We start from the raw sequence: 26,259 nt of genomic DNA on the forward strand, positions 1-26,259 counted from the left end.
TTTTTTTTTTTTTTTTTTTTTTTTTTTTTTTTTTTTTTTAGTTTTTAAAAATTTTGGCTGAGTAGTTTTCCTGCATAGTGATGCAGTAATCATTTCAAGCTGTCCGAGTATAGCTCAAAAGAATTTGTCATAGAAATATGAGTGTTTGTCATTTTGACTTATTTCTTTGGTTGATTTTGCTTTGCCATTTTCTGGCTACCTTTTAAAAGTTTTCTTTGCTCTTTCTTCATTCATAGAAACTTAGCATTTTAGCTTTTCTTATCGTACAGATTTAATTGTTTAATATAGATCCCAGATATGAACTTTTGACACATTTGGGATAGTTGGGTTTTTAAAAACAAACTTCTAATTTTGGAATAGGATATTATTTATTGAAAAGTTGCATAGGTATTTCAAAGAGTTCTTACTCCCCTCATACAGTTTCCCCTAATGTTATAATTTTACATTATCTAGTATATTTCTCAAAACTACTAAACGGACTTTGGTATATTGCCGCTAACTGAACAACAGGCCTTACTCATATTTCACCAAGTTTTTTCACTAATTTTATTTTCTTGGGTATCTTTCTGTACTTAGGGTTTGTTAATTTTTTATTGAACATTTTGTTATATTGCAAGGGCATTATTTAAGATGGCTAAATTGGATTTTCTGAAATGTTTTTAAACTATATGCTAATTATTGGACCTCCTTATTTGAATATCACACATTTGCCTTAAACTAAATAGAATTTTGCCTGTCTGGTATTCCAAAGTAGAACACTGGAAATCATTTTATTTTTAGACTTGTTGCCTGGATTACTCATTTATTCAACAACTAAATGTTGATTCCTTATGTTATACCTGGTTCTAGACTAGGATGAGGAGTTGCTGGCTAATAAGAACATAATTCTTGCTCTCTTAGAATTGATATGCTATTTGATCCCCTGTGCTTAATCTTATTATATCCTTCAATTTATCTCTAATCAAGGTTTCTTAACCTTGGAAGTGGTGACTATTTGGGGGTGAGTTAATTTTTTGTTATAGGCTGATGACCTTTGCCCTATAGGATGTATTATCATCATCTCTAACTCCACCCACTAAATGTTGGTAGCACCCTCTCTGGATGGTAGCATCCAGACAATGCTAGTACCTCCAGGACAAAGTTACCATTTCTCTAAACTTTGTGAAATGCAAATATGATCATGCCTTGCGTCCACTTCTTTCTCTAGTGACTTTAAATAGTCTCAGTTGTTTTAATGGGGCACAGAAAATTGACCTTTCCTCACCTGTACCTTGTGCTCTCCAGCATTGTGCAACTGTTTGGCAATTCTTAGAGTCAGACATGTTTTGTTTTGTTATCCCTTTGTCTCTTCACATCTTGTATTTCTCTGTGAATTATCCCTTATTTTTTGTAAATTTTAAATGAGCATCTTTTAAATCTTAGATGCCATTGGGTAGGATTAAGTGATTTTAGGTAATTTTTTACTATAGTTTTTGACACATGCTTGCATCTATTTATTTACCTTTCTTTTCTTTAATATACTATTAGGCCTTACAAATGAGTTTTTTTTTTATTCTTTCTAGGCTCAACTCCTCAGCATTAGTAAATATTAAATTAAAGGCTGTGGGTAATTGGTGTAATTGATGCATTGGGGTGTCACAATAAAAGGTCAGAGGTAGGTATGGGGTTTTAAAAAAAATGATATAATTGGTAGGAAGAAGAAAGACAGTCCAAGGATAGCTTTACAGTAGGGGGGAAAAACCTGATTTTTAAGATGTTAAGGTTTATGAGTGAATTAGGTTGTCAGTTTATTACACTTGGAATATTAAAACTATACTAATACAATTTAAGAACTATACTTGTCTCAGTGTTTTATGTCACTTTATTTTATAATCAGCTTATAAATCCTGACTGCTTTATATCTCCTGGTCCTTGATTTAAATTATTAACATCAAACTAGAGTTCAGTCTTAGTGTAGGACCTCCAAAGTGGTCAGCTATTTCTAACACCCCAGAATTTCCTTTAATATTATTTTCATAACTAACAAAAACCATAACAACAAAAAAACAGCCAAAAGATCCCATCAATCTGTTCTTTTTTACTAACTTTTTATTCATTTACTGTAGAAGAGAGAACATGAATATGTACTTGGCATAGCAGCATTTACTTTCAAAGATATTAATGAATTGCCAATAGTACCTTTTCTGCTTTCTTCTTATCTACATTATGCCTATTTTTAGCTATAGTTTATTCCATATACATAATTTTACTTCAGTAATAAAGGAACCATGGGTAGAGAGAAATCATGAAAAAAAAAACCTTAAAATTTATATAGATTTTAAAGTTAAATTTGTATATTCATTTAATGCATGTTTATTTTAAGAGAAAGATTATAATACATAATCTTTTTAAATGATTTCTTTGCATTTCTCTTACATTTATCATATTAGTAAAATAAACTTTTACTTTTAGATCTTCCATTTATCATCTTTTTTTTTTTTTGGCATTTTTACCTATATACTTACTTTTGTTTTACTTTTCTGTGCAAGATTGCTGTTAAGTTCTCTAGTCTTAGTGGGTGAGAATAATGAGTTTTGGGTGATCTGTTTCTTAGAAATGTTGTAAGGAAACAATAAGGAAATAACTTTGCCCTCAATAATATCATTATTGCCCAAATATCTAATAAGTCTGAAATCCTATCTATGTTTAAAATTCTGAGATTCTCTAATGAAACTAGTTTGAACAAAGGCAGCAAGGGAGTCACTTAAAACTATATGCAAATCTTTGAAGAGAAAGTTTCTCTACTTTTTCATTTTGAGTGCTATATTTTGCCATGTTTCCAAAACTGTCTTTAAATTAATCCGCAGTTTGTAGTTTAACATTTATTCAGTCAGGAAGGTTTTTTCCTTAGACCCTTAGATTTAATTTTTTTGTTATGTATTTCTTATTTGTTGGATTGTTTCATTTATAAATCTATAAGGTTTAACATGCAGGATGTAATTTGACATTATTTAACATATCAATAAATTATAAGATTTTAAATGTCTGTGGGTTTTTATTCCTTTATCACTTGTTCTTTTCCTAATATTCTCTATTTATTCTTTTCATTTATTCAGTTCATACTTAGTTCATACCTAGTTAGATTATCTACTCATTACTTATTTAAATGCATTGTTGTTTTTTCAGTATTTTTTCTTTCAAAACATTTTCTTCTGCATTCCTAGTCATAATCCTAGTATAATGGTTCTATAATTTGTGCTTTTTATGTAATTATTTCTGATACAGATATTTTGTTTTATTGTCTTGGTCTTTTAATTATTTCCCTAAATGGTCTTCATATTTCCATTTGGCATGGTTTTAGTTTTCTTAACTTTCTTCTCCCTGCCTTTCTTCTGTAGTCTATTTCTTTTCTTCTTTTCCTTTCAAAAACAGACTTCCAAGATGTATTTGTATTTTTGTTTGGGAGGGGGGTTAGTTTATTTCAGGGAAATAAAGTGAATGTTTATTATGACAAAGTACCAAATATATGAGATTTTACTTTTATTTTGCTTAAATTTCTTTTCAAATTATGGTTGACCAAAAGGGTGAAACTTTTGAAGAATGACAGTTTCCCTAAGTGAGTTGAAATTACTACTCTTATAGCTGTGTGTTAATTTTTTTGGTAAATAATAAAATCAAATTTGCTTTTAGATTATAGATATGATGAGGAACACTCCATCCCTTGTGATTTATCTGGCTAGCAATTCCAGTAGTAATTAGGAAACACTTGCCATTTCTCCCCCATCATATATTTCCCAGAATGATTAAGTTTTATGTTCAATTTTACATCTTCGTAAATGAAACAAATTATTCTGAAACAGTCTCTCTTTATTTTTAATTACTTCAGGGATTCTTTGAATTAAAGGATTTGAACATTTTTCTAGATATCTTTTGAAACTAGGAAGTTTGTAATCAGTTGTAGATATTTATATAATAGTGCAACAATTTTCAGCTCCTTAAGGAAGCCAGAGGGGGAAAATAGTATCTCTCAAGGCCCCAACTTCCTTAATAAGACGCCTGTAGCACAAGAATTAAAACCAAGAATCAACAAATGGGATGGATTCAAACTAAAAAGTTTTTTCTCAGCAAAAGAGATAATATGTGAGGTGAATAGGGAGCCTACATCCTGGGAACAAATTTTTACCTCTCACACATCAGATAGAGCTCTAATCTCTAGGGTATACAAAGAGCTCAACAAGATAAGCACCAAAGAAACAAATAATCCAATCAGTAAATGGGCCAAGAACCTGAAAAGACACTTCTCAGAAAAGGATATACAGTCAATCAACAAATATACGAAAAAATGCTCATCATCTCTAGCAATCAGAGAAATGCAAATCAAAACTACTCTAAGATACCATCTCACTCCAGTAAGAGTGACAGCCATTATGAAGACAAATAACAAGTGCTGGCGAGGATGCGGGGGAAAAAGGTACACTCATACACTGCTGGTGGGACTGCAAATTTGTGCAGCCAATTTGGAGAGCAATATGAAGATTCCTTGGAAACACACATTCACACAATGTCTCCATTTGAGCTGTGTCCTTCCATGGCTCTGTATTCCCTCTCCCCACATGGGTGCTAATTGGAGGGGCAGATTCATTTTCTTGGAAAATAATGTGTGTGAGCATTTGGCTTCTTGTTTGATTGAAGGGTGGGCTTCTTTGAGTTCACCAAGAACTGTTTACTTTCTGTGCGGGTATTTGTACAAAATGCAGGTCTGGGAGCTGTGTGGTGACTTCCCCAGACCTCAGCATTAGCTCCTCCCATTAGCATGGCATCTTTATGCCTCTGGACAGGCCCAGGCCTGGGGCCCTCTTGAGGATACCTGATATTGAAAGGCGATAGATCATCTCAAATGGGGCTCCCATGTCCCTTCCCAGGTCCACTCAGAACTTTCCCCTTGGGTCCTCTAGAAGGTTCTACTGTCTTACCCTGGCCCATGCCCTATCTTCTAGGTGTACATCTTTCCCCTCCCCACTGATTGGGAAGGTCACACTGCTCCAAGTCCACAGTTTGCTCTCTAGGGGCACCAATTGGGAAACTTCCCAGCCGGTCACGTCTTTAAATACAGAACTTTTACTTGCCCTATGTTGGGGGCCAGATGCTGAAAAAAGAAAGGAAGCAGTCTAACCCAAACTGGATGCATCTTACTAGAGACCTGGGAAATCGACCCACACAGGATAGTCATAAAGCCTTGTGGGAGGTTACAGATTTAATACCCTAATGGTTTTAATATTTTGCTACCTTAAAATGCAGATATAATAGAAATAACCCGTGAATTTTCCTCATATAGTTAAGAACTTTAGTTCCAGTAGCTATATGACATAAATTTTGCCTTCACTCAGTAGACAAATGGAACCACCAATTGACCCAGCTATTCCTCTTCTTGGACTATACCCAAAGGACCTAAAAACAGCATATTACAGGGACACAGCCGCATCAATGTTTATAGCAACACAGTTCACAATAGCTAAACTATGGAGCCAACCTAGATGTCCTTCAGCGGATGAATGGATTAAAAAAGTGTGGCATTTATACACAATGGAATATTACTCAGCACTAAAAAAGAATAAGATCATGGCATTTGCAGGAAAATGGATGGCATTAGAGAAGATTATGCTAAGTGAAGTTAGCCGATCCCCAAAAAACAAATGCCAAATGGAAATATGAAGACCATTTAGGGAAATAATTAAAAGACCAAGACAATAAAACAAAATATCTGTATCAGAAATAATTACATAAAAAGCACAAATTATAGAACCATTATACTAGGATTATGACTAGGAATGCAGAAGAAAATCTGTTGAAAGAAAAAATACTGAAAAAACAACAATGCATTTAAATAAGTAATGAGTAGATAATCTAACTAGGTATGAACTAAGTATGAACTGAATAAATGAAAAGAATAAATAGAGAATATTAGGAAAAGAACAAGTGATAAAGGAATAAAAACCCACAGACATTTAAAATCTTATAATTTATTGATATGTTAAATAATGTCAAATTACATCCTGCATGTTAAACCTTATAGATTTATAAATGAAACAATCCAACAAATAAGAAATACATAACAAAAAAATTAAATCTAAGGGTCTAAGGAAAAAACCTTCCTGACTGAATAAATGTTAAACTACAAACTGCGGATTAATTTAAAGACAGTTTTGGAAACATGGCAAAATATAGCACTCAAAATGAAAAAGTAGAGAAACTTTCTCTTCAAAGATTTGCATATAGTTTTAAGTGACTCCCTTGCTGCCTTTGTTCAAACTAGTTTCATTAGAGAATCTCAGAATTTTAAACATAGATAGGATTTCAGACTTATTAGATATTTGGGCAATAATGATATTATTGAGGGCAAAGTTATTTCCTTATTGTTTCCTTACAACATTTCTAAGAAACAGATCACCCAAAACTCATTATTCTCACCCACTAAGACTAGAGAACTTAACAGCAATCTTGCACAGAAAAGTAAAACAAAAGTAAGTATATAGGTAAAAATGCCAAAAAAAAAAAAAGATGATAAATGGAAGATCTAAAAGTAAAAGTTTATTTTACTAATATGATAAATGTAAGAGAAATGCAAAGAAATCATTTAAAAAGATTATGTATTATAATCTTTCTCTTAAAATAAACATGCATTAAATGAATATACAAATTTAACTTTAAAATCTATATAAATTTTAAGGTTTTTTTTTTCATGATTTCTCTCTACCCATGGTTCCTTTATTACTGAAGTAAAATTATGTATATGGAATAAACTATAGCTAAAAATAGGCATAATGTAGATAAGAAGAAAGCAGAAAAGGTACTATTGGCAATTCATTAATATCTTTGAAAGTAAATGCTGCTATGCCAAGTACATATTCATGTTCTCTCTTCTACAGTAAATGAATAAAAAGTTAGTAAAAAAGAACAGATTGATGGGATCTTTTGGCTGTTTTTTTGTTGTTATGGTTTTTGTTAGTTATGAAAATAATATTAAAGGAAATTCTGGGGTGTTAGAAATAGCTGACCACTTTGGAGGTCCTACACTAAGACTGAACTCTAGTTTGATGTTAATAATTTAAATCAAGGACCAGGAGATATAAAGCAGTCAGGATTTATAAGCTGATTATAAAATAAAGTGACATAAAACACTGAGACAAGTATAGTTCTTAAATTGTATTAGTATAGTTTTAATATTCCAAGTGTAATAAACTGACAACCTAATTCACTCATAAACCTTAACATCTTAAAAATCAGGTTTTTCCCCCCTACTGTAAAGCTATCCTTNATTTTTTATATATATATATATCCTTTCTGATCTTTTCTCATTGTGGTCAAGAGAGAAAACTGCAATTAATTATCCCAAAGCAAATCTTATATTATCCTATTCTTTTCTCCCAAAAACTCTTCAACATATTATTACTAGAATTTAGTCAAATGTGTCACATAGCTTAGAAGGCATCTACATTTTTCCCTACCTTCTCAGTCTCTTCAACACTTGACTTCTTTATATGCTTTAGTACTATTCTGTTTCCAGCCTGAGGCCATCCATTGTACATGCTGTTTTTCAACCTGGAACATGCTCCCTTCTTACCAGTATTCTTTGGCTGTTTGTTTTTCAGATCTTAGTTTAAATGTCTGCTTTTTAGAGACATCTGCCTGGACTTTCTGATAAACTGCCTCCCACATGTTTAGAACTCTTTTATTTATATTTCAAGATTTTCCTATATCTTCTATTTGATAGTATTTAATCATTGTTGTAAGTCTGTTTCATGTCTTTCTTGCCTGATAGACTGCAATCTCCATGAGGGTAAATACCATGTTTTTTTTTTTTTTGTCCCCCGGTTGCACTCTTTAGCCTATAGTTGGCTCATAGGTGCTCTATAAATATTTGTTGACTCCACATTGAATGATTAAAATGTTTGACATAAAACTACATAATTTAAAATACTTTTTTATTTAAAAGAAAAACGTGGTTTGTTAGGTTTACCTCAGTGAGAGCCTATGTTTAACATATATGAGGCCCTGGGTTTAGTCCTTAGCACCACCAAACTAAAAGGAAATTTAAAAAATGTTGACGTAAATAACTGCAAAAAAGGTATAATATTGAAAATATTGTACCACTGTAGTATTTTGAGATGGCAACAGACTGGTTTCCAGGAAATAAAAGGGGAAGATAAATAATATTCCTAGTAATTTAATGTCTGCGTTTTATTTATTTATTTTGTGTGAGGGGATTGAACTCAGGGACACTCAACCACTGAGCCATATCCCCAGCCCTATTTTGTATTTATTTAGAGACAGCATCTCACTGAGTTGCTTAGTGCCTTGCTTTTGCTGAGGCTGGCTTTGAACTCCCAATCCTGCGCCGCTGGGATTACAAGCGTGCGCCATTTCGCCCAGCCTGTCTGCCCTTTTTTGATGTGCTTGTTATATACTTGGTTCATGAAATTTTTGGTTTAATTCTTGAGATCATGATATCATTACTTTCTGTATTTTACTAGATAGTATTTCAGTTTACCTTTTTATACATTATTCATCTTTAATGGTAGCTGCTAAATCTTAAAAATCTGATATTTTTGAAACAGGTACAAGTAAACATTAAAACTGAAAATATTGGGGCTGGGGTTATGGCTCAGCGGTAGAGCACTCGCCTCACATGTGCAAGTCCCTGGGTTCAATCCTCAGCACCACATAAAAATAAATAAAAGTTACTATACAACTACAAAAACAATTTTTAAAAACTGAAAATATGAATATGAATTATTTGGAAAGTAGTTACTTTGTGGACAAATTTTTTTAGTGTAATAAAGAAGAGAGAAACATTTAGTGGGTATTGTGTTGCCTGAGTTTCCTTTACTCTTCTATTCCCCATTACTTGTTTGTCCATTTTATGAACAAAAACTAATTAGAGGATTATCCTTTTAATGTTGCTCTCCCTTCCTACTTTGACTAAAGATGTTATTTTGTCTTGTTCCTTTGTTGGTCAGTTGCTAGTTGCTAATGAAGAGACTGGATGACTCGTAGAAATAGACCAATATGTGTTGAATTATTTTATAGATTATCTCTGACTCTTGAAATATTATTGTTTGGTTGTCATTTCCTGCTAATATATATTAGTAACCTCAAAACTTCTGTGGCAAGCCTTTCCATTGTGGCTCTACAGTGAATTATATATTGTTCCTTATATAGTTTCCTCCTAAATTATCTTTAACATTTTTCTCTTTTTTACTTCAAAGTATCACTAAGCTAAAAGTTAGCTTAGTGATAGCTTACTTGCCTAGCATTTATTAGGCCCTGTATTCAGTCCCCAGTACTTCAATAACAAATCTCTCCCTCAAAGGGAGAGATTTTTAGTGTGTGCATGGTACTAGGGATTAAACCTAGAGGTACAACAAAACTTTAAAACAAAATTGATTATCTTATGGCTTTCTAATCAAAACGTGAATTCTTTCTTTATAGCATCTCGTTTTTCAAGCCAGTGTCAAATTGGCGATGGTCATTTTCTATAGTATAATACATATTTACATATTTTGTACAGTTTTTAATTTTTTAAAAATATTGTTTAATTTTCACATCATTATCCCTAGGTCTGTTTTTATTAGTCTTTAAATTTAAGTTAATCTCTTAAGACATTTTAGATTTTTCTTTACTGCCTTTTTAAATTCCTTGAAGTAGATTGATCTGTATTTTATGAAGAAAGCTTAGAAAACAGAAGAGCTCCAAAATTGTTCTCACTGGTTATCTTCTATTAATACTTTGGAATGTGTTCTTTCAATCTTTCCCCCTAATATTTGTGTCCATTGCCACACTGTAATAGTTATTGGTAAGAATAGTCCCATATTGGGGATAATAGTCCTTATCTCCAAGGTTGGTTGAGGATTAAATGAGAATATAGGTAAAAGTGGTTTGAATAATGTCTGGTGTGTAATACAGCATTCAGAAAATATTAGCCATTATTTTGCAAATCAGTTGCATACAAGAATTGCTTATGTTCTACATATCTTTTTCCACCCTGCATTGTATTTTGTATTGTATTTTGACATTTACTGACCCTCTTTATAGCATCTAATTAGACTTTCTATCATCACATTCTTGAAATCTCAGAACCTCTTAGTAAGCTCCATATCGGTTTTTTTCTTTATTCATAGCCATTTTCTCAAGGTATTTGATACCTGGCTTTTGGCATAACTTCTGTGTTAAAGATTTATTATTAGCTATGTTTTGTTGTTTTTGCTTGGTTATTTTATGTTTTTGTGTGTGACTCCCATATTCATATCTCCTTTTCATTATAATACTTTTGTGGTTCTTTAAAGCAAATAACATTTCATGTAATTTTATGCCTTTATAGTACTTTTATCTGATAGAAATTCTGAAACCATCCACACTTATGACCTTGTAATGAACTTGGAAGGTCATTTCCATAAAAATTTGCTGTCTGAGTGCCTGGTCATGAATATAGCATTATTTCTCTGGGAAATTAATTACCACCTAAATTTGGACATGGCAGGTATGGGAAATAAATTCAGTTTGTAATTTATTTTCATATACTCTTTTTTATGTACTCTTGTTTTTAATTACTATTTTTGTAGTTCATTAAAGTTTAGTTTTATCAATTTCTTTGTCTTATAGTAATGTATTATTAGTCTTATATTTAGAAAATCTTTATTAATGCAGATCGTGGAAATTAAAATGAAGCCTGGGTACTGATTATCCAGAATTCACTCTTGTGTATTTCAATTGAGGAACATTTTCTGTATTTATATATTATACATCATAATTTCATAGTTACTTTTACATTTTACTCAAAGAAACCCTGGAAGCCTTTATTCCAATTGTTTTCTTTAACCAGAAGAACAGATAGAATAAAATTAGTCAAAATGATATTTTAAAAAATGACTTTAATAAAAATTGTTTCAAACAACCTTCTGGTGAAATGTCCTGATGTTTCTTATTTGAACACCCATATTTTCTATATCAAACGATGCCCAAGTTGTACTGAGATACTTTCTGACTTTAAATAATCTGTCTCTGTATTGCTTTCTCATCTAATTTTTCTGTTACAAAAATTGTTTCTCTAGGTTTTGGAATCTAAAGCTACATGCTTCTTGAATTCATTCATTAGGTTACTATCAAGGCTGTTTTCATAAGTTAGTAGAAGTTATAGTGACTAGTTCTTCTTGGGTCCTCTAATTCTACTATATAGCTTGTTATTGTCCTTAACAGTCACAAAATAACAATAACAAAATAGTAAACTCTGCATTTTTGTTATTTGATAGTGATTTTAATTTTTCCAAATTATCTTTAAATTTTGATCTTGAATAAGTTATTTTGGTTTTGTGTGCTTTACAGTACATGCAAAAGGTGGAAAAGTCTGCATATTTTGATGATGGTATTTCCGCATTAGTACTTATTTTTATCATGTACTTTTTTAGTATCCTAAAAAAGGTAATTACTAAGGTTATTATAGATGCTCTTTTATAGTAACTTCTTCCCTTTTTTATGAACTTGTTTCAATAGTTCACATTTGTAGTGAGAGAAACTAGGGCATCTTTGATTATGTTAATCTTTTTATAAAATCATCTGCATTGAAAACTTGGACCCAGCCTATAGAAAGAAAGCATGACCATGTTCCTGGACTTAAAAAAATGTCAGTTCTGTGGCTGGAGTTGTGACTCAGTGGTAGAGTGCTTGCCTAGCATGAGTGAGGTACTAGGTTTGATCCTTAGCACCACATAAAAATAAATATATAAAATAAAGGTATTGTGTCCATCTACAAGTAAAAAATAAAAAATACATATTTCAAAAAAAGGCAGTTCTTTGCCAACAAATGATTTTAGACTTAAATTTCCAACAAGTTTTTAAAAAAACTTGCACTTATCTGCAAAATTAATTAATCAATAATCAAGAATAAGATGGTTTTTTAAAAAATATTTTTAGTTGTAGATGGATACCTTTATTTTATTTATGTATTTTTATGTGGTGCTGAGTATTGAATCAATGACCTCACATGTGCGAGGCAAGTTTTCTATCACTGACCTACAACCCCAGCCCTGAGAATAGATATTTTTAAATGGAATCATAATGAAGAGGAATACCCAGATATTAAAACATTATATAAGTATAAAATTGAAATTTTGGTAGTGGCATATAAATAGACTTTAAGGCATGTCATTGGCCTAGTGTGTGTGTATGTATGTGTGTGGGTGTGTATGAATATTATATATTGTGTATATGTGTACATATATATACATATATATAAACATAGACACACACACACACACACATATATATATATATATATACATGTAATCACAATATAACAGAAAATAGGATTAGTAAATGGGAAGGCAGGAACCAAATAATCGATTATTTGGGGGAGGAAAAATACCCTTAGAGACTCAGTAGTGTGTACTAAAATTGCAGATGTATTAAAAAGTTAAATGAGGGGCTGGGATTGTAGGTCAGTGGTCAAGCACTTGCCTCAGCACTACATATAAATAAATAAAATGAAGGTATTGTATCCATCTACAACTAAAACAATTTTTAAAAAGTTAAATGAGAACTTTAAGCCACAAAAAACATTAAGTGGCTATTTATTGTACTGTTTTCTAGTAGGAAGACTTTTCATATTAAAACTAAAGTAGAAATCACAAAGGAAAGGAAAAATATTGATTAAAGTGACTGTGTGATGGTGCTGATAACGCCAAGGTCTCGGGTTCAATCCCCTACGGGCACAATTCAGGAGCCACTTGTCAAAAGAAAGAAACTTGGGGCTGGGGATGTGGCTCAAGCAGTAGCGCCAGCGTGCGGCCGGGTTCAATCCTCAGCACCACATACAAACAAAGATGTTGTGTCCGCGGATAACTAAAAAATAAATATTAAAATATTCTCTTTCTCTCTCAAAAAAAAAAAAAAAAAAAAAAAAAAAAAAAAAAACGAACTTTATTTTTAGAACACACACACCGTACCACACAGCTCTTCAGGAAAAACCCTCAGAGCCTAACTGCCACCACCCGCTTCCCACAAGCCTCTCAACCTCCCCCATTCCTCCTGCTCTTGAGGCTGATTGGCTGGGTCGCGTGGGCAGAGCCAAAAAAAGTCCCCCAATGAGCAGCTCTGTGGTCTGAAAGGGCAGGGAAACAGCCCAATGAGCATCACTGCAGAGGAGCCAATCAGTTGGCAGCTAGATGTTTGCTGGGGCCGCTGTGAGCCAATCATCAGCTGGCAGCTGGAAGTTTACTGGCAGCTGGAAGTTTGCTGGGGCCCCTTCGGCTGTGGCTCTCAACAACTGTGTAAAACTGTGGGATGTCAGATAACAACAGAATATGAAAGCCAAGTGTATTGTGGAAAATGGAAATGTTTCCCTAGTAATATAACTGGAGAAATTGAGGTTTAGAAGAGTAACTTGCATAAAGTCTCCACAGTGTCAGATTATAACAAAAATCTTTCAAACTTAAAACCTCTTTCTCCTTAAGGAATATGGCGTAGCTATTAAGATGCTGTTCATGAGGAAACAGTTTTTAAAATTTATGAAGTGATTGTTTTGGGTAGTAAAATTAAGGATTCTTTCATTTATACTGTTATTTTCTAAATTGAGTATGAATTAGTATTGTGATTAGAGAAATAAATCAATTCTTAAAAACCACTAGATGTGGACTAATAAGAACTGACTTGGGAGTTTGATTTATCATCTTACTACCTAGAGAAGAAATAGATAAGAAGCCACTGTCTGGATATACTTATCATTATAGCTAATTATGTTTATGAAATTGTGGGTCTCTTGTTTATCTCTAGTGAGTATATACAGTTGTATATATAGACTTCATTTTAAAGATTGCTCTGAATGATTTCCTACAAATGACATTTTTCACTATTTTGTTCCTTTTTTACTTTAGACTTTAAATGGACTGATAGTTCAAATGAATAACAGTGATTTCTGAAATTTTTATTTCATTTTCTGATCTATTTTCAGAAAAATGAGTAAATGTGTTGTTTTATGTTTTAGTCAGCTTTTGAAACAATTGGCTCCATTCCTCTATTCTCCAGGTGAGGCTGAACATAATGGCAAGAGAGTGTAGTGGAGGGAAGCAGCTCACATCATGATCAGAAAGCAGAGAGAGAGAGAGTTCTATACTCCAGATACAAAATATATATACCCAAAAGCCATGTCCCAAGTCCCACCAACACCACCCATATCCTATCACTTCATTTACCACTGAAGGGGATTAGTTCACTGATTGGGTTAAGACTCTTATAACCCAATTATATCTCCTCTGAATCTTCTGGCATTGTCTTATATGTGACCTTTGGGGGACACGTCACATCCAAACCATAATATGTATTCTGCCCTCCTTTGCAAGTTTATATGTATGTAGCAGTTGAAATGAAACACTAGTAAGAGACATTTTGGAGTTTTTACTCTATCAGATAAAGAAATCCTCCATTTTTGTTTTATTCCTAAACCTAATTATTTTAGTATTATGTAATTTATCAATTTGCCTGATATACACGGATCATCTATTAAACAGCAGCCATAATTTTCATCTCTTATTCTAGTTGAAATAGAAAACAAAACAAGAAAATACTGCCCATGTGTAGTTTGTTATGTTGTAGTGGGAGGAGGTTGGAAACAAGAAAGGTACATAATAAGCAAATAAACTTATAGTATCAGGTGACTAATGATTAAAAAACAAATACAGAACTACAGAAAGGTGGGTCAAAGAAGGTGTTAGGGAGTAGGCTGCAATTTCCAGTGGGCTGAGTTTAGGCTTAATTGAGAAAGTAATAAACATCTGAGAGAAGACTTAAAAATGGTTGGCATTCTAGACAGAGGCAAAAAGCCAATTTCTAAGTTAGTAGCTTGTCTGATGTGTTGGAAGAATGAGGGAGGTTAGAATGGATAGGGCAGACCATGGGGAGAAGTAGCAGAGGAGGTCAGAGAGTAATAGGAGATAAGTTTGTGCAGGGTCATATTAAGTTAATGGATAAGGACATTTGCTCTTATTCTGAATGAAATGAAATGAAAAACACTGCAGTTTTGAGAGAGAAGTGATGTTAGAAGGCAACAAGTTAGAATGCATTTGAAATTCATCACAGTCTCATTGCAGGAGGTATCTCTGACACTTGAGGATAAGAAAGAATTTGCCAACTGAAAAGGATTTAGAGGTGCTTTGGCAAGCTTTAAGAATATTTACAAGGAACTGAACAGACACTTCATAGAAGAAGAAATACAATTGATCAACAAATATATGAAAAAGTATTCAACGTTTGTAGCAATTAGAGAAGTGCAAATCAAAACTACTCTAATATTTCATCTCACACCTGTCAGAATGGCAATTATCAAGAATATAGGCAACAATAAATGTTGGTGAGGGTGTGGTGAAAAGGGTATACAGTCCCACATTGCTGGTGGGACTGCAAATTTGTGCAACCACTATGGAAAGCAGTATGGAAATTCCTCAGAAAACTGGGAATGGAACCACCATTTTCCCAGCTATCCCACTCTTTAGTTTATACCCAAAGGACTTAGAATTGGCATACTATAGTAACATAGCCACATGAATGTTCATAGCAGCTCAATTCACAATAGCTAGATTATTGAACCAACCTAGGTGTCCCTCAGTGGTTGAATTGATAAGGAAAATGTGGTATATATACTCAATGGAAGATTGCTCAGCCTTAAAGAAGAGTGAAATTATGGCATTTGCCAATAAATGGTTGGAGTTGGAGAATGTCATGCTAATAAGCAAAATAAGCCAATCCCACAAAACCAAAGGCCGGATGTTCTCTCTAATATGTGGATGCTAGTTCACAATAAGGTGGGGGGGATACTAGGGAAGAATAGTGTTACCTTAGATTGGGTAGAGGAAAGTGATGGGAGGGAAGGGGAGAGGATGTAGGGATAGGAAAGATAGCAGAATGAAACAGATATTATTACTTTATGTATATATATGACTACATGAACAATATGATTCTGCTACATGTACACTTTATGTATCTATTTTTATGTGGTGTTGAAGATTGAGCCCAGCACCTCACATCTGTGAAGCGAGTGTTCTACCGCTGAGTCACAACCCCAGCCTTAGTATATGTACTTCTTTTTTAATATTTATTTTTTATTTATATGGACACAATATCTTTATTTTTATGTGGTGCTGAGGATCGAACCCAGTGCCTCACGCATGCTAGGCGAGCGCTCTACCTCTGAGCCACAACCCTAGCCCCCCCAGTATATGTACTTTTAAAGCAAAGTCATGTGCTACTCAATTTAAGTTTAAAACTGTAAATAATGTCATGTAAAGAACTTAATTCTTTGTGTCCTCTTATATGTTTAATCGTACTCATTTTAAAAATTAACATTCTAGTTCAATAAAATTTAAAGAATTCCTATAATCTGAGACTTTTTTTTTACTCAAAAATCCAATTGTTACACTTTTATTAGAAAGTGAATAATCTTTTGTGCCATGCAGCTATAAATTAAACTGAACCATTTTGTGTATCTTAATTAAGATTCATTTATATACTTTTTTTGAAAGGTTCTTTACTCAATTGTGAGAAATACAAGAGAATTTTTGTTCATTATTAAAGTAGTTAAGATCCAACTAAGATTGATATTGGTATACATACCTTTGTAAAAATTATTTACTTATTTGATTTGGTCAGGTCTTCCTCAAATTTGGCATTATTCAGTTGTACTTCAGGTACTGAACAATACATAACATTTCTTCTTATCTAACACCAATAGTTCTAGTTTGAACCACCAACTAATTACCTTGGAACTTTTATATATTATTCTGTCTGTATGGCATATATTTTAGTGCTGTTGCACAAGTTTGTAAAGTGGTTTAATGCAAGGACTCTGCTAGTTATAGTCTTTAGGACATGTTCATAGTGTAGCTACTAAGAAGCTCAATGGTTAACTGGTTAACTAAGCATTATGAAGGGTAGTGTACAATATAGTTTAAATTATGTTTCACTTATTTGTTTGGTACTGCAGATTGAACCCAGGAGTGCTTAGGCACTGAGCCACATGAACCACATCCTCAGCTCTTTGTGTGTGTGTGTGTGTATTTTTGAGACAGGGTCTCAATGTTGAAGCTGGTTTTGAAGTAATCCTCCTGCCCAAGCCTTCCACAACATAGGGATTACCGGTGTGTTCCACAGCAACTGGTCTGTTTCACTTTTAATGGGTTTCTGGAAGGTTTTACTTGAACACTTAACTGTAAAGTGATGTTTTTTGAAAGGGATATTCTTTTTTCAATTGACTCCCAAAATAGAAATAGTTAATTTTACCTCAGCTCAAATATTTAGTAAAAAAGTTTAGGACAGTAGTAACATTTTCTTACATGTAAAGGAAGTGTTTTTTTTTTTTTTTTTTTTTTAACCTAGACAATACTTTGTTAGCTCTGATTTTTAGATTATTTATATAAAATTTTAATATGCATACTAGTGTCTAATCATTGCAAAATGGTAGTTTTAATTATCTCCAGCATTTTCATACCTTCAGAATTGTGCTAAATGTTTTCATAAAATTTAACATTTTGAGAATTTTATAAGTTTTTAATAGAAAGAATTAAACCACATCTTGAAACACGGTCAATGTTTGTGTGGTATGTCATCACTTATTTTCTTACAGAACAGACAGGTGAGTCTGAGATGTCAGTAGTTCTTGGTATTTGAATAAGATGATTTGAGTTTTCTCAAGGCAGAACAATTGATGTCTGTGGTATTATGTGATTCTTACATGAAATCAGTTTGGAGTCCAAGCATTGGAGGATGTATTTTACCAATTCATTTCTGTGCAAAAGGAAAATGTGTCAGAGGCCAAACTGTGATGGAAACTTTCTAAGTCTTTGTAAATTAACTTTCTAAATCTCTGTATAACCAGCTTAACCATAAACATGCCAGTTAGCAACTGTCAAACCTTGTCTTAGACATTCCCAGTTGTTAGAATAGATTGTTATATAGAATTTATATGCTAACAGAAAGAGAAATACTCTTCAAATATAAAGTGATTGCTTTAGCTAAAGAACATTTAAGCATGATATAAGTTTTCTTTGAGATATTCTTGCTTTAGAATGTAATATTTAGCATCCATCTTTATCTCTCTTTACCAGGTCCCAAGATTTTTTTTTTTTTTTTCTCTTTTGGCTTGCAAATGCAGTGTGAGTCAAAAATGTACTGGATATGCCGGGGGGCCGGGGTGCTGAGACTCTTTTTAATACACCTGAGATATTTATGTTTCATCAGCTTTTAGGGCACAATTGTTAGGTCTAAATCTAGGTTAAGTAGTATTTTGTGTATATATTTATTTTTCTTTGGGACCAAATTCAAGTGAGAAAATATAGTGCTAAATATTCAGTGTAGGTGGTATGTCAGGCACAATACCTTCTATTAAAAGATAATCTATAGGTTGTTGATGTGGCTGCAGATCAGTCAACACATATTTATTGAGCACCTTCTTTGTCCATAAGTTAACAGTATAACAAATAAGTACATTAGTAATTTAGATAAAAGAGATCATTTTGGGCTAGAGTCAACATATATAGCTTTGAGGAGGAAAATGAGCTTCAGTCAGATCTTGAAAGATGATTAGAATGAATAAATTCTAATTTATTCATTAGAATAAATGAGCCAATGTATTCCAAAAAAAGAATCATCATACAAGTGTTTAACAAGTCCCTAATTTAATTATTGTTTTTTAATAATACAAGTGATTTATTTCTGTCTTGTTTCAGAGTTTTCTTAAACATTCTGTGTGGCATATTTAGAATGTTCAAATGTTGGTTGATCTCCCCGCCCCCAAAAAAATCTCTAATTTGCAGTTTTAACTGCTTTTATAAGAAAAACTATATCTCGGGGATCTTTCTAAAGAAATAATATAACACTGCTTTTTGTTCTTAAAGAGCTCTAGAAAAAGAGTAAAGAAGTCTGGGTTTTAATCCTACCTCATACCTAGTATGTGACTTTGGAGAGGCCATTTAATTGTTTGCTAATTTACAAAATGAGAAGATGCCTGGCTAAACTTATTTCAGGTGAAATAATTGTTTTTATTGACTATTTTTGAGATTCTTAATCAGGAGCTACATATATTACAAAGCATTTTATTTTTGCAAACATGCAAATTGAAATATGTGAACTCTTAAAACTTGATAATATAAGAAAATTTAATTCTGTTTTATATTAATTTCTCTGTTTTCTTGGTAGCGGATACACTGTTTTCAAGGAAGCTGAATGGGAAATATAGACTTGAGCGACTTGTTCCAACTGCAGTATATCAGCACATGAAGATGCATAAACGAATTCTTGGACACTTGTCATCTGTGTACTGTGTAACTTTTGACCGTACTGGCAGACGTATATTTACTGTAAGTAATTAAAATATTATTTTTACTCATATACGGTATTTAAGAAATGTTGCTTATACCAGGCGTGGTGGCGCATACCCATAATCCCAGCAGCTTTAAAGGTTGAGGTAGAAGGATTGAAGGTTCAAGGCCAGCCTCAGCAACTTAGTAAGACCCTATCTCAAAAAAATAGATAAAAAGGTATGGGAATTTGGCTCAATGGTTAAGTACCCCTAGGTTGAATTCCTGGTACTAAAAACATTAAAAAACAAAAAACAAAACAAAAAACCCCCAAACATTGCTTATAGGTGAATGTAAAAATAACAACTAATGGGAAACTGTAAATCCAATTAAACTATAACTCAATGTGCAGTATACAGACTTTTCTTAAATTTGAACTTCAAGTTTGGAGATTTCATGAAAGACATGTTGTAACAGTCACAGTTATATTATGGGCCCACATGATGAATAAATGTAGCTCTTAACATTGTATCAAATATGTAGTTTGACATTTTATAAAATGTCATGCAATAATTTTAATTCTAAACGAAGGGCATTTCCCAAGTATGTTAAGCAAATTGTAGGAGATTATTAAATATACCATTTTATATTATCCATAGAAAACCATATGCTAGTCTGGGAAAATTCCCTTTAAATAGTGATAGAAAAATTTCTGAGCATATCTAATACTCTTTGCTTATGATTTTCTTATCTTTAACACCTCATGTAAAAAAAAAAATATCTAATGTTGTTTTTTTTAAAAGTTCTTTGGATTTGTTATTGTTTCTTTTGAATCCCCTCGCTCATTCCTTGGTGCTAGAGACCCAGGACCTTGCACATGCTAGGCACGTACTTTATCACTGAGCCAAACCCAGCCCTCTTTACAAAAGTAAAGTTCTATAGCTTTAAGTGAGAAAATTACTTTTGAATATTTTAATTTATTTTCAGATGCCTTAACTATTAAATCCATTAAAGGTAATACTTACTATTAACCACTACTGTGGTTATACTTATTATTAAACAATACCCTGTGGGCTGAAAATATGCATTATTCATTCACAAAGTCCTTAATTGCCTTTGAAATAAGAAAATGGGAAATACAAGGTAAAATGGTAATTCCCATTTCCGACTTTGAAGAGAGCAGCTGTAAACTTTGTAGTCATGATAATTTGCTTGTAAGCTGAATATATATACCTACTTTTTCTCTTCTATCTGTACACACAGTGTGTTTCAGTAAAACAGCTAAACAACAGGATGAGGGAAAATTTTTTCACATACTTCTTTATTGTTGACTTTAGTCCATTAGGTATTTGTAGATCACTTTCTCCATCAATATTTTCCCTATTCACTTTCACTTCCCCATTGTTTTCTGTGAAACAAAAGTGAAATTTTCTAAACTTTCTGACAAGTTTTTTTTTTTTCAGAGTAGAGAGTAGGTATCTCTGTATTCTGCTTGATACAATAATTTGTTCTCATAGTAAATGAAAATAAGTCATTCAAGTTGAATTCTTTCAAAAGCAGTAATCATGAGAAAGAAGCGTTATATTGTTTCAACTTTATTTTGGTGACTATTAAAATTATATGACTGCAGTTATGTGCTTGTTACTATCTTATGAGTTATAAAAAATACATAACTTCTTCAGTTTTTTTTATATTTTTAGTTGTAGATGGACGCAATACCTTTATTTATTAATTTTTATGTGATGCTGAGGATTGAATCCAGTGCCTCTCAGTGCAAGGCAAGTTGCTCTATTAATTACTGAGCCACAGCCGCTGTTCAATTTCTTCAGTTTTGATGTTGGTGGCATACCTTGTAGGAATTCTTTATGTTAGAGCCATGCACAGTGGTGTATACCTGTAAAACCAGCAACTGGGGAGGCCGAGGCAGGAGCATTGGAAGTTCAAAGTCAGCCTCAACAACTTAGCGAGGTCCTAAGCAACTTAGCAAGACCCTGTTTCAAAATTGAAAATAATTTTTTAAAAGGCTGGGGATGTTGCTCAGTGGTTAAGTGTATCTGGGTTCAATCCCTGGTAGAAAAATAAAAGGGATTCCAAGCATTTATCCTACTTTGTGGAGCATTGTGTTTTGAGATGAATCTGATACACAATCTCCAGAATTTTGGGAAGGAAAATGCAATGAAATAATGTGCTTGTTACTATCTTACGAGTTAGTAGTAGGATGATAGGTACATAGTTGGAAGAGCAGTTTGAATCAGGGTTTAACAAACTACCGTCTGTGGGTCATTCTAGCCCATCACCTCTTACAGTAAAGTTTTATTGATATATGCACACTCAGCTCATTATGTATTGAGAGGGGGTGCTTTTGCACTACCATAGCAGAGTTAAGTAGTTGTGACAGAGACTGTATGGAATGCAAAGCCTAAACTGTTTATTATCTGGCCCTTTACAGAAATTTATAATCCTTTTCTAGATATTTAATTCCTACTTTGAATTTGGGAAACAGGAATAATATGTGAAGAGGAAGCTGCTTTCTGGTTGCTTTCTTTAGTTGAAGGCACATAAATAAAGGGAAGAAAAATAAGTAACAAACACTGTACTTTTCTTGATACTGAGGATTGAATCCAGGAGTACTTAACCACTGAGCCAATCCCCAGTCCTTTTAAAATATTTCATTTAGAGACAGGGTCTCGCTGAGTTACTTAGGGCTTCAGCTTTCTAAGCTGCTGGGATTACAGGCATGTGCCAATGTGTTCAGCCACTGTACTGTTCTATATGGTTTTACCAAGATTCTGAAAAAAATTTTTATTTTAAGTGTGTGATATTATTTGCTGATTGTGCCAAAATCATAAATCTCATTTAGAATTTTTTACTAGTAATTTGCAGTTACAGGTTCTAAAACAGTACTTTAAACATTACTTAAAAACTTCTTCCCATTTTTATAATTATCACTATAAATGGCAGTAGATTAGATATGTGCTCATTGTTTATATTTTCTCATAAAATGGAATGGATACTGGGTGTTCTCATTCAATTAGAAGCACATGAGATATAGCTTAGTGCTCTGAAAAATCTTAAAAACTAGTAGTATAAAGCTTTAGAATAATGGATCTTGATTAATCAGTGAAAGATTCATGTGAGAGAACACTATTATTATTTATTGAAATAACAATTCAGTAATGGACTAACTAGTATTTCCTTTTGAAGTCTTTAGTACTTTAAGACTTTGCAGATTTATTTCTAAGTTACCTGTATAGATGTATTTGGAAGCGTCTTTGAAAGGATTAATTCTCTTGAGTCTTCTGAATAGTCACAACTAGAGACAGTATAATACTATGATTAAGAGCATCAGATTTGGCATTTGAGGACTCTTAGTCACTTAATTTTTAGTAGTGACACTTTGGCAGTTTACTTTACCCCTTTAATCTCTATTTTTCTCTTAGAGGGGAGTAGATAATAATAGTGCCAACTTATCAGAATTTTTGTGGATGTACATGAAATATAATTATATTATACATATAATTAGTACTGATTAAGGTATATAGAAAGCAGTCATTAAATCTTACCTGTTGCTGCTGTTAATTTTATGGATAGATTTAAGTAAATTTTATCTATTTTTCACCCAATTAAGCCTTTATTTGTAGGTGCTGCATAAGGCTTAACAGGAATCATTGTATTTGATAAGTGAAATTATATATTAAAAAATTTATCATCATTTTGTGCTAATATTAAAATTATTAATATTTTAATAAAAATGAATGTTTTCCCAGAAGAATAATGAGAAAACCCTAAGGAGGGAGATAGCATAATTATAATCTCATACTTTACTCCCTAATTCTCTCTTAACCTTTTAATTTTTACTTAGTTTCAGAATCATTACCCCCAATTATGTTTACCAAAGAACAAAGTTAATGAATTCTTAGGACTAAGGGAATAATATGAAAGTTCGCTGGATACAATATAAAAGGCAGAGGTTTCCCGCCCCCTTTTATCAGAATTTAAAAGGGATCTTTTTCCCATTTAGATTAAGGTGAAGGAGCATAAAATTTTTCCATCAAGATAATATGAGTTTATGTACTCTTTTAGTGAACTTAGGAGTTGTTCTTGGGCCAGTAACTCTTCCAGGCATTGGAATTACAGAATTGAAAGACTTATTCTCTGTCCTTGAAGAGTTTGCAAATGTTAAACAGAAAGTATTAATATCACGTGATAAGAACCTTGATAGAAGGTACAAGATACTGTGTTTAATCTGTAGTGTCTTGTAGAATATCTGGTGCATATGGTAGGCAAACAACAAAATAATGAATAAAACATAAAGACATCTATAAGACAAGTTTTTCCCTCTGTTGTACTTCATTTACATTTACACTGTTCATCCCATCTCTGCTCCATACTTCAAACTTGCAAAACCTGTTATTGGCTAAAGCCTTTCTGCTAGTTATTCCCTTTGCTTGGGATTATCTTCTTCAAAATATTCATCTAGCTGGTTCCTTTATTAGCAGGTATAAGATTGGTAAAGAAGTCTTGCAGTGGCATGTTTTCCCACAAGATATCAATTAGTTAAAAGGAAAAATTGAAGGGGAGAAAAATGGGAGAAAGTTTGGAAATAAACTTCTCTTTCTCTGATGTGGTGCACTGAGAAAAATACAATATCTTACCTATGGCATTTGTGCAAAGACAGTATAAGCTGGATCTGGTCATGAAAAAACATTGTATAGACCCAGATTCTGGGTCTTTATACAGACTGTAAATTCTGTATTCTTGGTGTGAGACTGGGGGAAGAGAGGATACTGGGGATTAAACCCAAAACCTCATGCATGCTAGACAAGCACTCTGCCAACTACCGAGCCCCATCCTTAGTCATACTTCTATATTCTTTGTAGACTAGTAAGGACATGAATGAGAAAGTGTTCCAGATTGAAGAAGTGTGAAGAGACAGAACAGTTAAATGTAACATGTTGCTGTATGGAGTCATGTCCCAAAAGGAAAAAAAAAAATATTATCTGGAAAGTTGACAGGCAAAATTTGAATGGGCTCTGTGGATTGAATGATAGTATTATCTAATAGTGGTTTCCTAACTTAGTAGGCAATTGTCTTTGCTTTAAAGAAATATACACCGGGATATTTAAAGGTGATGGTCATCTAATCTACAGTCTTGCTCTTAATTGATTTGGAAAAAGACTAATGGTAGTGTGTGTGCTACATTGAGATGGGACAGAAGGAGGTGGTGATGGAAGCAAATGCAGTGAGTGAATTGTTAAGAGTTGATTCCTAGATGATGGGAAGCATTTATACGATACTTGAAACTTTTGTAAGTTTGGAATTTAAAATTATTTTTTTAAAAGAACACAGGTTGTGTTTAAGAATCATAATCTCTTCAGTATTTTTTTTTTTTTGTAGTAATGGTAAGGAGAGTCAGAGTATGGTAATTTAGAGGAAGATAAGTTGTGAAGAAATTGTAGGTTAAGGAGAAGGAACTTGAATAAACTTGAAGATATAAGAGGAGATTATTGATATGCAGTAGTTTTTAAGGAGGATGGATAGATGAGTAAGATGAAGGTGAGATGTATAAAAATGTACTTTATTTGGACTGTTAATTAGATTCATAAGTAACATTCTATTTTACAATGTAAAATATTTCATCTGGTGAGTCCTGGCTAGTGATGGGAATGGGTTTTAAAAGTGAGTGATAAAGCCTCACAATAGGAAACACTATTGAGTAGAAACCAGTTAGGGAAAAGGATTGCTGGTTAGGCTTAGCCTCCCAAATAAACAGGGAATTTATGAATTAGCATGCTTAGATTCTTTACCACGATGGTACTTGGCTTCCTAGCTTTGTAACAGTAGGATCAGAGCTAGTGATGGTTGTTAAATTGATAGAGCATAAGTCATTTTTGGTATAGATGGACAAGAGGGCAAGAAAATTGGGCATATGTTGAAATGTTTGACACTGTAGTTTACATTAATTTGTGAGGGCAATGAATAGGGTGATGATAGATTGCTAAGAAAGAAAACAATGACCTCTCCTTAAAAAGTTGATCTAAATTTAAATTATAAGCAGTTTTTAGTGCTACCTGAGAATAAACTGCTTTTTAGCTTGAGTACAAAAATTAAGTTATATGCATGTTGATATGCACAATGTTTTTTACTTTCTTCTAATAACAGTAATTGATGAGATCTCTGACTTATAAAATATTTGATAATAGCAAGAGAGATTAGAATTCTTTGTGGACTCTGCAAGATAACAGTAGGCTTTCAAGAAACACCAAATTTTCTAAGATGTTTTAAGTTAAAAACCACATAATTACTTTGTTTTCATGTCACAATAATAATCTTTGATTGGTCTAAAGATTGAAGCTTCTCTTAGCAGACCTACATTTTAATTTTAAGATCATCTGAGTGAGCAAAAGAAAGCTATTTCTAAATGTATGCAGTCTTCTATTTGAAAAAAGTGAACCATTCTTTGTCATTTATTGTTACATCCTGTAGTGTATATTTTTATTTAACATTTCACATAACTGTCACCTTTAGTCATCTAGCCCTGTTTTTTAACAATATTTGTAGTTGACTTGAAAATGTATATTATTTATATAGTAGAGTGTCTGCCAAATAAGCTGTAGCAAAAAGAACTCTACCAAGTTGTTCTGAAACTTAAACTTAATTGAACAACTCATTATTTATTTAAAATAAAGTTTTTTTAAAACTTAACCATCCAGAAACCAAGTTTTACTGAATTTGGGGAAAATCTACTAGAATCTGTTTTGTTTTCTCCATCAAATTTGTGAGACTCATGGCCCTGTATCAGAGTTGTTGCATGAAATTTTTGTGTCAGTAGAGAGGCCATTTTTTTTTCTAGATTTTGAGGAGAGTTGGAATATCCAGTGCGTGACAAAACACAAAGCCTCATCGTTCTGTGGTATGTATCTTCATCAGAACAGCAAGGTCA

The 26,259-nt window shown here is 32.7% G+C and overlaps 1 protein-coding gene across 1 annotated transcript in view; it reads left to right on the forward strand.

Annotated features, from left to right (window-relative positions):
* Positions 1-26,259, forward strand: part of LOC107159953 (pleckstrin homology domain interacting protein) — a 198,935-nt gene that overhangs the window by 96,893 nt on the left and 75,783 nt on the right. Inside the window, exon 4 of the mRNA XM_015506594.2 lies at positions 19,216-19,376. Coding sequence (XP_015362080.1) covers positions 19,216-19,376 — 161 coding nt within the window. The remainder of the gene's footprint in view (positions 1-19,215; positions 19,377-26,259) is intronic.

This window comes from Marmota marmota, unplaced genomic scaffold (genome assembly GCF_001458135.2).
Source record: "Marmota marmota marmota unplaced genomic scaffold, marMar, whole genome shotgun sequence".
In the NCBI taxonomy this organism is placed as follows: Eukaryota; Metazoa; Chordata; class Mammalia; order Rodentia; family Sciuridae; genus Marmota; species Marmota marmota.